Raw genomic sequence first — 14,269 nt, forward strand, 5'->3', positions numbered from 1 at the left:
ATCCTCCGCTTTAGAGAAGGAAAAGGTCTGGCCTTTGTTCCAATCTCATCTCCAATCTCTTGTCTGAGTACCAAGTTACTATGGCGATGGATTCTTGGAAGGGCAGACACAGACAGATGGATAGGTTGATGTGTTTTGCCCAAACATGCACATACTTCAGCAACTGGGTGCTCTGGAAATGGTAAAGCAGAAGAGAACATGCTGTCTTTCAATGGGGGCTTTTAGCTGAGGAGCTCCAACAGGGAGACATTTGTTCCACAATGTGTCCGGAGGTGGCAACTGTTACCATATAGAAGTGTAAATGAGATGCTATGGAATACCACACACCCAGCTTCAATTAGAAGACTTCCTAAGGAGGCAGCAAGACCTAGTCACAAGAATCAGGTTCCCAGGCAGACAGATCCTGGTCCAAACCTCACTCTGTCACTCTCTCTGGCTTTGTGACTTTGCAGGGCACAGTTAGCCTTGGCGTCTCTGCAGGGCTGCTGGCGAGGTTCAGAGTTATGTAGTTAAGTGCCCAGCCAGCCGGTGCCTGACACAGAGAAGGCAGTCACATTTTAAAATTGCTATTACCGGTAAAAGTTCTATGCTTCCTTTTGCTCCTATCTCGGATACTGCCATATGTGGGGTGCAGCCCACTTTACCAGTGGAAATGCCAAGGAGCAGAGGACACCCTGTTTATCTGAGCCAAGTTACTGTTTGCGGTAGAGCAAAGAGGCAGGTGAGACCATGCCGGACACTCTGTGGGAGTTCTCATATTTTGTCCCCACCCCAGCCTGGCTCAGATTCCCTCTCTGCCACTTCCTCGCTGTGGGACTTCAGGCAAATAAATCCCTTTACCTCCTCCAACCTCAGCTTTCTCATCTAGAAAACAGTACCGATATCATAGGGCTACTGTGAGGATTAAGTGGGAAGCTACATTTGAGTGCACAGTGCTTTGCTCAGAGAAGAGACAGGACCTGCCTGAGGTCCGGAGGCATGTGAGTGATGGACCCAGGTGTGTCCAACTCCAAAGCCCATGTTCTTTCCACTGCTCCCCAGTCTTTCACCAGGAAACATGTCACATTCCTCAGGGTGAAGTCGTCCATCTTCAGACCCATGATGGGAGGGGCTTGACAGCCTTCCTGAAGTGTAGGTCTTGGCAGTACCATTTCCTGCTCCTTCTGCAAGGTGTTAGTCTGTGTGGCCTACCTTTCTGGGCTTCCTCAAAACGATCATTCTCTGCTAGCCACTGAGCATAGGGCACATAGATGTCATCCTTAAATTCGGGATGCTTCTCACCTAAAGCAAAGGCCTGGAGGAAGGAGCAAATGTATTCTTAATAAAGCAGCCCCCACAGCCCCCATGAAAACATGGCACTTGGCTGAATCCATTAGGGATGTGTCATATTTTGCCAGCCTGACAACTCAGAGGGGGAGAGTGCCTCCCCCTACCACCACCCCCAGAAACGCAAAAACAAATCAGCTCTTTGAAAACAAAAGGCAATTAACAGCAATATGCAAGTGACTGGATTCAATAACAACACAGTCTGTTTCTGGACCACAGAAGCAGCACAGAATCGGAAACATTTTATTTTGAGGGTTTGCGTGGGCTCCTGTAGCGCTGCAAACAGATTTCTTTTAATTGCAGATGACACCTAAGGAAACAGAATTGACATTATCATCGTCACTGCTTATTAGCTGTCAAAGATGACTGTGGACTTGGTGCTGTATGGGACCCAGTGACTGCTTTATCTAAGCTCCAGAACCACCCATCAGGCCAGGAGAACTGGAAATGAGTCATGGGGGACAGTATGTGGCAACAGGGAGAAAGTTTGCCTGATGCATAGTCAGGACTGAGTGTTTCTAAGATGCTCTAATTTATGCTGCTTGAGAAATCTCCTAATAAATTTATCTTGAGAAGCCATTTATTGCCTCTGTCCTTGGCCCCACCTCTTCTCATCAGTAACCTTGTCACCTCACCAAATGGAGCCACGCAGAGGGCAGACAAGAGTCAGCTTTATTCAGAAAAGGTCTTGCTATGGCTCTGTAAACTAGACCTCAGTGGGTGGATGGGTGGGTAGGGTGGAGCGAGGACCATGGGTGCAGCCCCTGATCCTCTCAGGAAAGAGTCCAGGTTAGAGGGAAGAAGGAGGAGAAAGAGCTGCCCCTGAAATGGTTCTGGCAGCCTCCACCTGGAGAGTATGGGTAGCATTTTCTGTCAGATGGCACCTAACAGGTTTTGAATGTTACACAGGTGTGTCTCCATGTCAGAGATCTATCAGCCTGTGGTGCTGGCCACAAGCAGCTCAGATCCACAGCAGGCCCAGGGCTGTCCTGTTAACTCTTACATCCCCAGTGTCTATCACAGGGCTAGCATGAAGCCAGCAGTGCATAAAGATTTTCTGAATGAATGAACCAATAAATGGGCCTCTAAGACACGCTGGCTCAGAGAATTCGAGGGTTAGTCTCCTGATTGCCAGGCCAATGTTCATTCTCTTGATGAGGGCAGCTGCTCTCCATCCAAACCCCAAAAAGCCCCTTGTGGTCCAGGGCTCACATGGGGCCCCCAAGCCCATGAGGCATGCTCTACCCTTACCTCGTCCCAGCGCTGGGTCTCCACATGCAGCTGAACCAAGGACTTCAGGTCACCAATCTTCAGGTAGGTTTCAGCAGCATAGCCAGGGTTATCCAGCTTCTTGAAGTAGTAAGCACACATCAGCAGGGGCTCCCGCTCGGCCTTGTCCAGTTTACGGGCAATGTCGATTAACCTGGAGAGGTAAAAGCACAGGGAGGAGATGGACTCCTGTAACAGGAACCTGATGGAAGAAAGCAGCACAGGCTTTTGGGTCTTCTTGAGGGCAGGCTCCATGTTGATTCACGTTACTGTCCCCAATGCTCAATATGGTGCCATGGCCCTTGGTGCTTGATGGGTGGTTATTAAATGAGTGAATATATAATCCAGAAACATTGCCCAGTGACCGGGAGAAGTCACCTGCTAAAGGACACTGTCTCCCCCACTTTGTGTGTGCCTTTCACAGAGTCACTAGCTATCCAGCAAAATCTGGGGATAGAAATGAACACCTACTGATCACCTACTGGTACCAAGCACAGCACCATGAGCTTTCACATGTGCGATCTCACTGAATCCTCACTGCCCTAACAGGTACTATTATTCTCATTTTACAGATGAGAAGACTAAAGGCTAGGTCGAAGGTGAAGCAGCCTGCTCAAGACTCTGCAGCCAAGTGGCAGAATGCTCTTTCCACACTGTTTCAGGAATTCTCATAGGAAAGCAAAGGTAAAGGCATCAGAATTCTTCAGCCGACAGGACTTTAGAGGAAGAGGCATGTGTGGAGCCGGCTCTGAGCTCTGGAAGAAAAGCCTCTCGGAAATCTTGGGTGTGCCTCTCCTGCTGGCCAAGGTGCTGACCATGGGGGAGGGGCCACAGGGACCAATGGGGCTTGCCACTTCTTCCCAGTGGTAACTGGCCCTCCCACTACTTGTGGGGACATGAGGGGGTGGATGAAACATGCTTGTTCCCTCTGGTCAGGCTGGGGTTTGGAGTAAAACCAGCTCTCTCAGGGGAAAGGGGCTCTACCCAGCTTGCTCTTTGTGAAAAAAGAAGGGGAAGCAGCTGTAACAGATCCCTGTCTCAGACACAGGCAAGCTCAGGGAGGGCTGTCAATCTGTACGTAGAATAATAATGGCATCTAAAAATAACATTTCTCAGCAGAGAAAGAACACATTTTTAGGGAAAGGTGGCACAGCCAAACCCTTAGAGCCCCCCAGCCCCACCCATCAAACCAAATGTCCCTGGAGAAGAGGCACCTTTTACAGCCAGACCTGGAAAAAGGATGGAACATGCTTAAATATCTCTTTCCTGAACTAGTTAGGTATCTCCAGGGTAACCTGATACATGTCAGTTGCAAATGAAAGTGACATGAAAAACCAGAGGGGAGAGCAGGGCCACAAATCTGCCTGGTTCTCTCCTATATCACTCCTTTTGTGAAAAGAATAGTTTGGGGGGCAAGATCTGTATCTTCAAGAAACTTCATTCTTGCACAAGATGGGGCGGTAGGTCACACACATATGGCACATATGTGAGGGGCATACATGACAACTACATGGTGGGGTTCAGGGAGGTGACTTAGTCATTAACCAGCCCTCTCCTTCCCCAGGTCCTGTCTAGGCCACCACTACCTGTGGACCACTGTGTGGCTTCCAGAATAACCAACAGCCTGTAGGGCTCAGACTGAGCCACCGTCAGGAGCTGCTCCCTCACATGTTCTTTACCAGCTCTGGCAGTGTGCACCTGTATGTGCACACACACACTCACACACACACACACACATACATGAGTGTGAAGTATACCTTCCTCGACTATGGGAGAAGAAAGCCCCCCCCTTGGAGGTCTGATGCTCTAAGAGTCTCAAAACTGAATCCATTATCTCTCTGGGCAGCCCCACTGCATGCCCACCCCCCTTCTGGGTGACTCCTGGTTTGTGCTGTTTTTTTCGCCTCATGCCCTTCCCCTTCCTACCACCCTCTACCTCTTAAAATTCAAGGCCCTTCACGCAAACACCACATCCATGGTTCCTCCCATGAGAATTCTTGTCTCTTTCCCTGGTGTGCTTAGAAGTGTTCTTGTTCTTTTTTGGTTCCTACCATTACACATGCTAGGCGCACTGAAATCAGCCAGGTCAGTTTGAAGCTCAGCTCCATGGTTTCCCAGCTGTTTTGCCTCATGTGATCACCTGGTCCCTGAGCCTTGGTTTCCTCATTTGGAGCTGGGCATGGAAATACCACAGCTTAGGGTATGGGGGAGAATCAAGTGTTTGTAAGATATCTCAGTGCCTGCCTCCTAGGAAAGGCTCAGTGAATGGCAGCTCTAATGCCTGGGTATCTCCCCCTACTCTTCCCCCACCCCCAACCCTTTCCCCAGGGATCCACTAAGCTCCTCAAAGGCAGTGACTACCTCGTTCAATTTCTGTCTCCCAAAAACCTAGTCACTATTACATTTGGATTATATATTTAGAGAAATACTATTTTTTCCTTTGTCAGTCAAAACCAAAAGCTGACATGACATGACATGCTGCCAAATGCTTCTTGGGGCAGGGACTGAAAACCCACGTGTCAATCCAGCCATGGTCGCCGCTGATCTCTACGGCCTTGACGTGCTCTCCCGCTGAGATATACATCTCCACAGCGGCTTTAGGCTCGTTGATATTTCTAGCCCAGTCAGCCTGTTTGGTGATTAGCATCTTTGTTTCTTTGGGGTCTCCAGATCCAAGGAAATCCTGAGGAAGCACAACAAACAAAAACACTCCGGATTAGAACTTCCTGCTGCCAGCATTACATCAGGCTGCTGAAAGCTGGAGCAAGGAAGGGCTCTGTTTGGCTGAAACAGGCAATCAGGATGCAGGCGTGAGCCCATCCCTGCATGGCTGACTGGGGGGCAGTCCCAGGTGTCAGGGAGGAGTGCTCACAGGCTGCCCCACAGGTGCTCCTTGGGAGTATGGGACAGTGTCAAGGACTATGGCCCTGAACGTTTCCTGCCCTTCCCACTAACAGACATTTGTTCTCCAGCTAAATAATACTTTCCGGACTCTTCGGAGTACTTACACAAACTCTGCAGTGTTGAGGTTTTATGATCAGGTTACTTTGTCTCTCTTTCTCTCTCTCATATAGAGACGGATATACGTGTGACTATTCCCATATAGTGACTCTACGACCTGGTTACCTAATTCCAAATATCCAGACCTACAATCTTTATTCAGTTAAAAGGGATGATACCACATGCCTCAGAGTGAGGCTAAGCACATGGTCCCATAAACCTAAGTGACAAAATGATGTACAGAGTTCTAGGGGAGCCCCACTGTGCCCTCTCCTCAACTACCACCACACTAGGAGTACTGTTCACATCTGTTTTCTGATTCTGTTCACATTCTGTTGCCTGAACTTAGAGCATCATCCTACTGGCTTCTTCCCTGGTTATGTGCCAAGAGCAGGTAAGGAGCACAAGTGTTCTTGGTTAGTTACTTTTTGACTGGATGATATCAAATCCTGTTCTGTTATCAGGTCTGTAGAGGTAGGGGCAGCAGGAGGCCATGGGGGGGTGAGATGGGGGGAAGAGGCCTAGAGAGAACCTGGGAAGGAAGAGATAACAGGGGGCCTCTGAAAGCCCATGGTTGGCTTCCCGGGGTTAGCCCAGGAATGTGTGAGAAACAGCCTGAGAAAATCACCTCTTTTCAGGATATAGTTACCCCAAATATAGACATGGGAGTTTGCCATAGTTGAGGCAACTTTGGTGCTGACATTTTTAAAGGTGGGGCTTTTCAAAAAGGGAAATTAAGAGTGCTTAGAGCCCAGATCTGCATTACTAGCAAGAAGTGGTTTGTCTTAGGAATAATGTACCCTGCAGAGAGTGCACTGTGTCAACCTCACAAAGTATAAAAAAAGCATTCCTTTCCCCATGATTAGCACTCATTTGTCAGGAAAGTACAGTCAATGTATGCTAAAAACGCACTTGAACAATTAGGTCTCTCTCTGTTTCCATTTGCTTTCAGGGTAATTGTGTAGCCCCTAAAATAATATATTAGATTGGCCTAAGACAACCAACTGTTGTAAGGGGAGGAAAGGGCATCATTTACCCTAATGCTGGGATCCAATAAAAGACAGGCCCATCTCACTGGCCTCTGGTCTCTCTGGAACTCACACAGGGGAAGAAGCTTGGAAAGCATTCACTGACAATTTGAAGATGCCTAGTTTGGGCCATTACAAACACAGCCTTCACTCTTGGTAACTAGTATAACGCATACTGTTTATGCGAGTGCAAAGCCGGAAACTCTGCTAACCTGGTTGGTTAAATGAGGCTAGCAGCTGGAGAAAACAGGCATTATAAGACAACAGAAATGTCCTTCAAAGTGAGTGCTCAGTGGACTTGGGGTGACTATAGTGAGAAGGGTCAGAGGCCAAGAGCAAGCCATAAATTTGGGTTATCAACAAGGAGACCAGCCAGACACACAGCTCACAGGCTTGAAGGAGCCATCTCCAGCCCAACAGCCCAGCTCAGGGAGCTCTGACCTAATTGAAGCTGAGTCTAAATGATTCCTTCAAGGCTCAGCAAACCGGGTTTTCAAAGGTTCTTTGGTTCCATGAAGCTAATTTACATGTTATCTGGGGCCATGGCAAAGACTGTGTCCTGGAGTGGACAGAAAGAGGCTGTGCTGAGTGATGAATGAGACTAAACAGTGTTCTCATGCTTGGTGATTTTGACAAGGACATACTACATAAGAGTTAAGAGCATTATAATTCCCTTTATCACCATATAAACATGTCACTTATCCGGAAAGCATACAATTTATTTGTACGTGGGAATGTAATTTAAAAATTTTCCGAAAACCAGATTGAATCTTGGGAAGCAATTTTCAAGTAAACAAAAACATGCCATGTTAATAAGCACTGTATTCCCCCCCCGCCCCCCATCATAATGTGTATGTACACATTTCCTCAAAGTCAGACTATTGGGGGGGATTGAAACAGAACCAACTTACTTGGAATTGCGATCAAAAACTAAAACCAAAACAACCCCCAGAATATTTACCTTCATAGAGAGGCAGACCAGATGGAGTGTGTAAGTGGGTTGCATTTCTGGATGGGAGACTATGGGTACACGAAGCTCACCCGAGGTGTGAGGAGGGGCCTCAGTGTAGGGAGAGGAGTGGGACTGGCTGGGGAGAGGCCTTAAGAATAGCCACTCTGTGGTCACACTTAGCTTCTCTCATTTTCCCAGCCTTTCTCTAGTTTGGCCTTTGCAAAGGGCTTCCTCATACATTGTTTTGTACAATTCTCAGAACTGAGCTGAGCTGTAGCTATGTTACCCTCTGAGAAGAAAATGGAGGCTCAACAAAGTGAAGTGACCAGGAAGGACCCACAGGAAGGACCAGGACTCACACCGGCTCTCCAAATGCCAAGTGAGCAACACAGTTGCCTACTGGGAGGTTTCAGAGGTTTCAGGAAAGGCTGCTGGTTCTGAAGAACAACCACATCCCGCTGTTCCTAATGCCTAAATTCTACTCCTAGGGATTCAATCCTTTAGTTAAGGTTTTGTCCTCAGTTTAAATGTTGTTATCCCCAGAAAAAGACACACTGAGTTAGCTGTTCTCAGTATGAACTCAGTTCTCAGTATGAATGCAGTGTTAAATAGTGTGTGTGTGTGTGTGTGTGTGTGTGTGTGTGTGGTGTGTGTGGTGTGTGTGGTGTGGTGTGTGTGTGTGGTGTGTGTGTGTGGTGTGTGTGGTGTGGTGTGTGTGTGTGGTGTGTGTGTGTGGTGTGTGTGTGGGTGTGTGTGGTGTGTGTGTGTGGTGTGTGTGGTGTGTGTGGTGTGGTGTGTGTGGTGTGTGTGGTGTGTGTGTGGGTGTGTGTGGTGTGTGTGTGTGGTGTGTGTGTGTGTGTGGTGTGTGTGTGTGTGGTGTGTGTGTGTGTGGCGTGTGGTGTGTGTGTGTGGTATGTGTGGTGTGTGTGTGGTGTGTTTGTGTGGTGTGGGTGTGTGTGGGTGTGTGTGGTGTGTGTGTGTGGTGTGTGTGTGGTGTGTGTGGGGGTGTTTGGTGTGTGTGTGTGTGGTGTGTGTGTGTGTGTGGTGTGTGGTGTGTGTGTGGTGTGTGTGGTGTGTGGTGTGTGGTGTGTGTGGTGTGTGTGTGTGTGTGTGGTGTGTGTGGTGTGTGTGGTGTGTGTGGTGTGGGAGTGTAAGGAGAGGGTAAAAAAGTGGAAGAGGACCAAGTGGGGGAAGCTCAAGCACTTGGATCCGAGGGACGGGGTGAAGGAACCATCAAGGTAAAGAGACAGGCTAGGACTAAGGTGCTCATTCAGATATTAATGACTAGAAACTCCTGGGCCACATCACAGGCACTGAGATGCAACCTTCAGCCCCAGGATCTCACAGGTGGAAGACAAAAGAGCACAGCCATCTTTGGGAACAAAAAAGGAGAAAAAAAAATGGGGAAGATTTTCCATCTTGAACTTGTGAGCTAGGTAATTACCGTTAATAGCCACTAATTGGTTGTGGCTGATGACTCACTTAATAACATTCTGAAGCCTATCCTGACAGTACCAGGAAAGGCAGGTTAACAAAGGCATTTCTGTGGAAGGAAGAGCCTGGTTGCTCAATGCACCCAAGGCTCTTTTTACCTTGCATTAGGCTGAACAAAAGGCTTGATGGCCTAGGCTCCCCGGTGGGACTTGTTCTCACATAAACCATCAGGAGCCTGCTCTAGGAAGACCCCCGTCATGTACCCAGACCTGCTGGGGACTAACCTTAATAGAGGACCTGCAAATGCAAGGGAAATCTCTACCATCACAAATACAGATGCACCCCTGGGGTGACAGGAAGCACACTGTGCGAGTACTGGAGGGCAGGGACTCAGTCATGGTGTCTCCAAAGCCCAGTGAAAAGCCTAGTATCAATCAGAGAGCAGACACTTAGGAAACCTTGGCTGAAGTGAACCATAATGTCCTGGATAACAATGGTAGAACCAGCTCGTGCCTGAGGACACTGATTCCCAGTGGCTTTTACAAAGGTTTGAGAGAATTTGTGGGAGAAAGACTTGAAGCCCTGAACCCTGAACACTTAATGAAGGGACCATGCTGGCTCAGGCTCACTCTTCAGACAGTCCATCCAGCTCTGTCACTGACAAAGGTCTGAACGGTCATTCTCTTGTCCCTTTGATGTCAGCCTAAAAGGTGAGTTTTGGGTCAGCTTGAACCAGTGGCCATCGATGGTTCCTTTGCCAGTTGCCCAAACCCTTACTAATAAGGCAGTTGCTATTTTCCATCTGTATCACTTCTTGGGATAAACATCTTGGGCAGCACAGTATCAGAACACTGGTGGGTTCCATGTTGCAGCTTGGGCCCAGGATGTGGCTGGATTACCTTGGCATACTCAAACATGCGGAGGTCGGTGTACATGTCGAGTGCGAGGTTCTCATGCCCACTCCTCTTGTACAGTTTGGCGGCTTCGTGGAACTTCCCCTGGTAGGAAAACACATCTGCCAGAAACAGGTCATTGTTGGTCTCTCCCCGCTTCTTCCTCTCCTGGAAAAATTAGAAGCACAGGAAATAGCCTCTGCAGCCATGGCAGGAAGCAGCCTTTACAAAGGTTACATGTTGCTATTTCAAGTTAAGCCCCTGGGCCTTTCTACTGGAACCTCCACTTGGCTCCTGGGCTGTTGTGTCTCTCACCTAGGTTTCTGGTGGGAATGCTTGACAACAAAAGCAGATTTTTTTTCCCCAGATGAGTGAAGATCAAAAGTAATGCCAACTTTTGTTTGTTTAATGGAAATTCCTCAGGGCTGCTTTCTTGTATATTCTTCCAAGGAAACAACTGTATAGTTAGGATGGTGTGTATTTTTTTTAAAGATTTATTTATTTTAGAGAGCAAGAGCATGCATGCATGCAAGTGGGGAGGGGCAGAGGGAGAGAGAGAACCTAAGCTGAAATCAGAAGTCGGGCACCATGGGTGTCTGGGTGGCTCAGTCGTTAAGCATCTGCCTTCGGCTCAGGTCATGGTCCCAGGGTCCTGGGATCGAGCCCCGCATCGGGCTCCCTGCTCCGCGGGAGGCCTGCTTCTCTTCTCCCTCTCCCCGTTTGTGTTCCCTCTCTCGCTGTCTCTCTCTCTGTCAAAAAATAAATAAAATCTTAAAAAAAAAAAAAGAAGTTGGGCACTTAACGAACTGAGCCACCCAGGCTCCTCCAGGATGGGGTGCATTATCCACTTGTTGGTGGCCCCCAAGCTCCCAAGATCTTCCAAGTCCCCAGGCCTGGTTTGGCCAAGCTGTGACCCATGATGATGCAGACAAGCAAAAGTTTAGGGTCTCTTCCCAAAAGGAGACTAACAAAACAGGATTATGAGTCTTCATATGTCTTTGTCTCTAAAGAGGTGAGTCACATGTTGAGCATCCACTAGGTGCTGGTTACGTACTTCCCACAAAGAGCCAAGGGTGAGTGGTACCACCCAAGTGTCACACTGAGGGAAGCTGAGATTCAGAAGAGGAGCAGGTCAGGGTCATACAGAGCTGGCATTTGGACTCAGTCTGTATGCTCTTTGTACTACATAATACCACCTTCGGAAACAAGTAACAGTCCCCAACAACATACCTGCATGTATGCGCGCGCGCGCGCGCGCACACACACAAGCAGCAGCAAAGATAAAGTAACTGGCATATTCCTTCCTTCCATGTTAGGGAACGTTCATTAGTCTACTGCTCAAGTATTTGTAAACACTCAATAGCACCCAATCTCTCATCCCCAGCGGTTTCCTTTTGCTTGTTTTCTAGCAAGTGTATCACAGTGGAGGAAGATGAGACATTGAATCAAACTCCGAGACAAGCTGGTAAAGTTTTAACAGCTGGAGGCAACATGCTTTCCCACTGACAGAAATAATTTTTAAAAACCAAAAAAAAAAAACCCCAAAAAACAATAACAAAAAAGCCCCCTACACATAGTTTAGGCTAATCAGTCAAATAAACTAACTCCTAATTGTAGGGAGTGAATCAAAATCTTGCAGTGAGATTAAAAAAATAGGTTTCACTAGGCATGGAATTTAGGCGTAGGCCACAGAATATCACCATGATCAGTAGAAGTGATTTACATATATTTAATATGTATGTAGCCATATGGGCAGATTCTCTTCCTCCTGTTATCAGTATAGTTATATTTCCCCTACCCAAAGGAGCCTAGCAAGGAACCTTGCTTCTCTGGAATAATGCCAAATGCCCAGAAACAAGCTACTAAGGCCTCAGAGCAGCCAAAATGGATCATTACTTGAAAGCAAGTTGCTCTTTTTCAAAAGGCAATTCTTACAAGTTTAACCAACTGCCCAGTTCATGGCACACTAGAAGAGGCAGTAAGACAGGAACTCAGTTAAGACATGATAAATAGTGAGAGGTGGTCTCACAGAGGTCAGTTACTTTTGCATAGAGAACATGTTCCATGGCTTCAGGTTAGGCCCCTAGATCCAGACTAGTGGATTCCCAGATGCCTGCCCCTGAGAATAAGCAGTACTGGGCATTACTAGTAGATGGCTCTTCACACATGCAAGTAAGCATCGGAAGATACAGATGCTCCCTCTGACAGTACTGGGGGAGGGGGTAAGTAGGGAGGGTGTGCATCAGAAACAACTTCTTAGATGACAATATGGCCTTGAGTAAAGATAGCTTGAGCTTGGGAATTAGACAGAATTGGCTTTGAGTTCCAACCAGGCTTTTGCCTATGGACCCTTGGGGACGTGACACAGCCTTTCTGAGCCTTAATTTCATTATTTATCAAACAGAAATAAGAACAGTATTTGCACTTCATTAAGTCAGTGTGAGGATTTAAAATACAGCTGACCCTTGAGCAACATGAGTGTTAGGGGCACTGACCGCGCCCAGAGTTGAAAATCAAGGCATAACTTTGGACTCCCCCAAATTTAACTACTAATAGCCTACTGTTGACTAGAAGCCTTACTGATAACATAAACAGTTGATTAATACAGATTTTATGTGTTGCATGTATTATATACCGTATTCTTACGATAAAGTAAGCTAGAGAAAAGAAGATATATTTTTTTAAAAGATTTTATTTTCAAGTAATCTCTACACCCAATGTGGGGCTCGAACTCACAACCCCAAGATCAAGAGTCACATGCTCTACTGACTGAGCCAGCCAGGCGCCCAAAGAAAATATTATTAAGAAAATCATATAGGATGCCTGGGTGGCTCAGCCGGTTAAGCATCTGCCCTTGGCTCAGGTCATGATCACAGGGTCCTAGGATCAAGTCCCATATCAGGCTCCCTGCTCTGCAGGGGGCGCCTGCTTCTCCCTCTCCCTCTGCCTGCCACTCTCCTGCTTGTGTGCGCGCGCTCTCTCTCTCTCTGTCAAATAAATAAATAAAATATTTAAAAAGAAAAAAAAAGAAAATCATATAGAAGAGAAAACACATTTACAGTACTGCTGTATTTATCGAAAACAATCCGCGGATAGGTGGACCTGTGCAGTTCAACCCCATGTTGTTCCAGGGTCAACTGTAGTGTACACACTGATCATGCATGGGACATAGAGCATGCACTCAACAAGTGGCAACTATTATTCAGCTGAGCAGTCTGTGAGCTCCCGCAGGCCTCCCTTCCACTCAGCTCTTTGCCCACAGGGCTCAGCACAAGGCTTGGCCCATGACAGGTGTTTATTATTCTGAACTGAATTGCAGGGACAAGACATTTGCTGATTTCCTCCCTGCTTCCATATGGGAATTCAAATGTATCTCACATTTCCTTAGCTTCACAATAAATCTGTTCAGGAGAAAAAATATGTACGCCTTTTCACAGACAGTCACAGGAATTAAGAGTATTGTCTACAGTTACCCAGCAAATGGGTGCCCACAGAACCAGCCCACTCCAGTCCACATGCTCCCTCCCCAGGTCCCATTCCTGTGGGTGGGGAGCAGATCATGAGCATTTGGGAAATGCTTCCTACACTGGCACATTGTTGGAGCCTTAGAGGATGGTAACCACCTAACAACCACTGTAGGGGTGAAAACCAGTTACTGAGAACCTATTTAATCCTCCTAGCAACCCTGGGAAATCAACCCCTTTCACAGATAGAAACTAAAACTTTGGAGAGATTAGGGACCTACCTGCCTCACCCCAGTACCAAGTGACAGACTGCACTCCTTGCTACCAGGTGCTGTCTCCCCGCCCCATGGCATTCTGTACCCCCAGAGCAAGGCTGTGGCCCAAATGCCCAGACACCAGTGGGCTCTGTTTATGTGCCCTCAAGGCTCTCATCTGCTAGAAGAGCTCCCTATAAGCCACTGACAGTGAGTCTGCGCTTTCTTGAGAAGGAAGAACATTTTGTCTTTTACCTCAATGCTGTTGATGAGCTCTAAATATCGGAGGTCTTGTACTCTGGTGAAGGCCTACAGGGGAAGAAATACAAGAATGAAATCAGCTGCCTTCTGGGCTTCAAAAGTGGGTGATTGGCTGGGGGTGGGAAGTCAAGCTTTAGAAAGTGAGCCAGTAAGGAGGGAAAAGAAGCAAGCATTGATTAATCGCCATGTATTCGGGAGGGTTATACCACCCAGTGAGGCACGGCTTTATCCCTGGGATTAGTCCACACAAAGAACAGCAAAGAAGTCCTGGTTGCATCAATCACTTTGGGATTAGGTAAAACAAAACTATGATACTGCAGTCTGTGATGGTGCCCGCTTAGAGGAATCTCTATGCAAAAGAGAAGAGCAGGGCGGTCTGATACTCTGA

The 14,269-nt window shown here is 47.5% G+C and overlaps 1 protein-coding gene across 3 annotated transcripts in view; it reads right to left on the reverse strand.

Moving 5' to 3' along the window:
- IFT122 (intraflagellar transport 122) overlaps window positions 1-14,269 on the reverse strand; it is a 68,773-nt gene that overhangs the window by 12,980 nt on the left and 41,524 nt on the right. For all 3 annotated transcript variants that reach the window (XR_003608915.2, XM_028101789.1, XM_028101790.2), the window contains 5 exons: window positions 13,876-13,929; window positions 9,909-10,070; window positions 5,112-5,278; window positions 2,578-2,749; window positions 1,192-1,294 (listed from right to left, as the gene is read on the reverse strand). Coding sequence is in view for 2 of the 3 variants with exons in the window: in XM_028101789.1 (XP_027957590.1) it covers window positions 1,192-1,294; window positions 2,578-2,749; window positions 5,112-5,278; window positions 9,909-10,070; window positions 13,876-13,929 (658 nt within the window). In the remaining variant the exon portion in view is untranslated. The remainder of the gene's footprint in view (window positions 1-1,191; window positions 1,295-2,577; window positions 2,750-5,111; window positions 5,279-9,908; window positions 10,071-13,875; window positions 13,930-14,269) is intronic.

Source organism: Eumetopias jubatus, unplaced genomic scaffold, assembly GCF_037043125.1.
Source record: "Eumetopias jubatus isolate StellerSeaLion01/CBP00866 unplaced genomic scaffold, mEumJub1_p1.0 scaffold_1, whole genome shotgun sequence".
Lineage (NCBI taxonomy): Eukaryota > Metazoa > Chordata > Mammalia > Carnivora > Otariidae > Eumetopias > Eumetopias jubatus.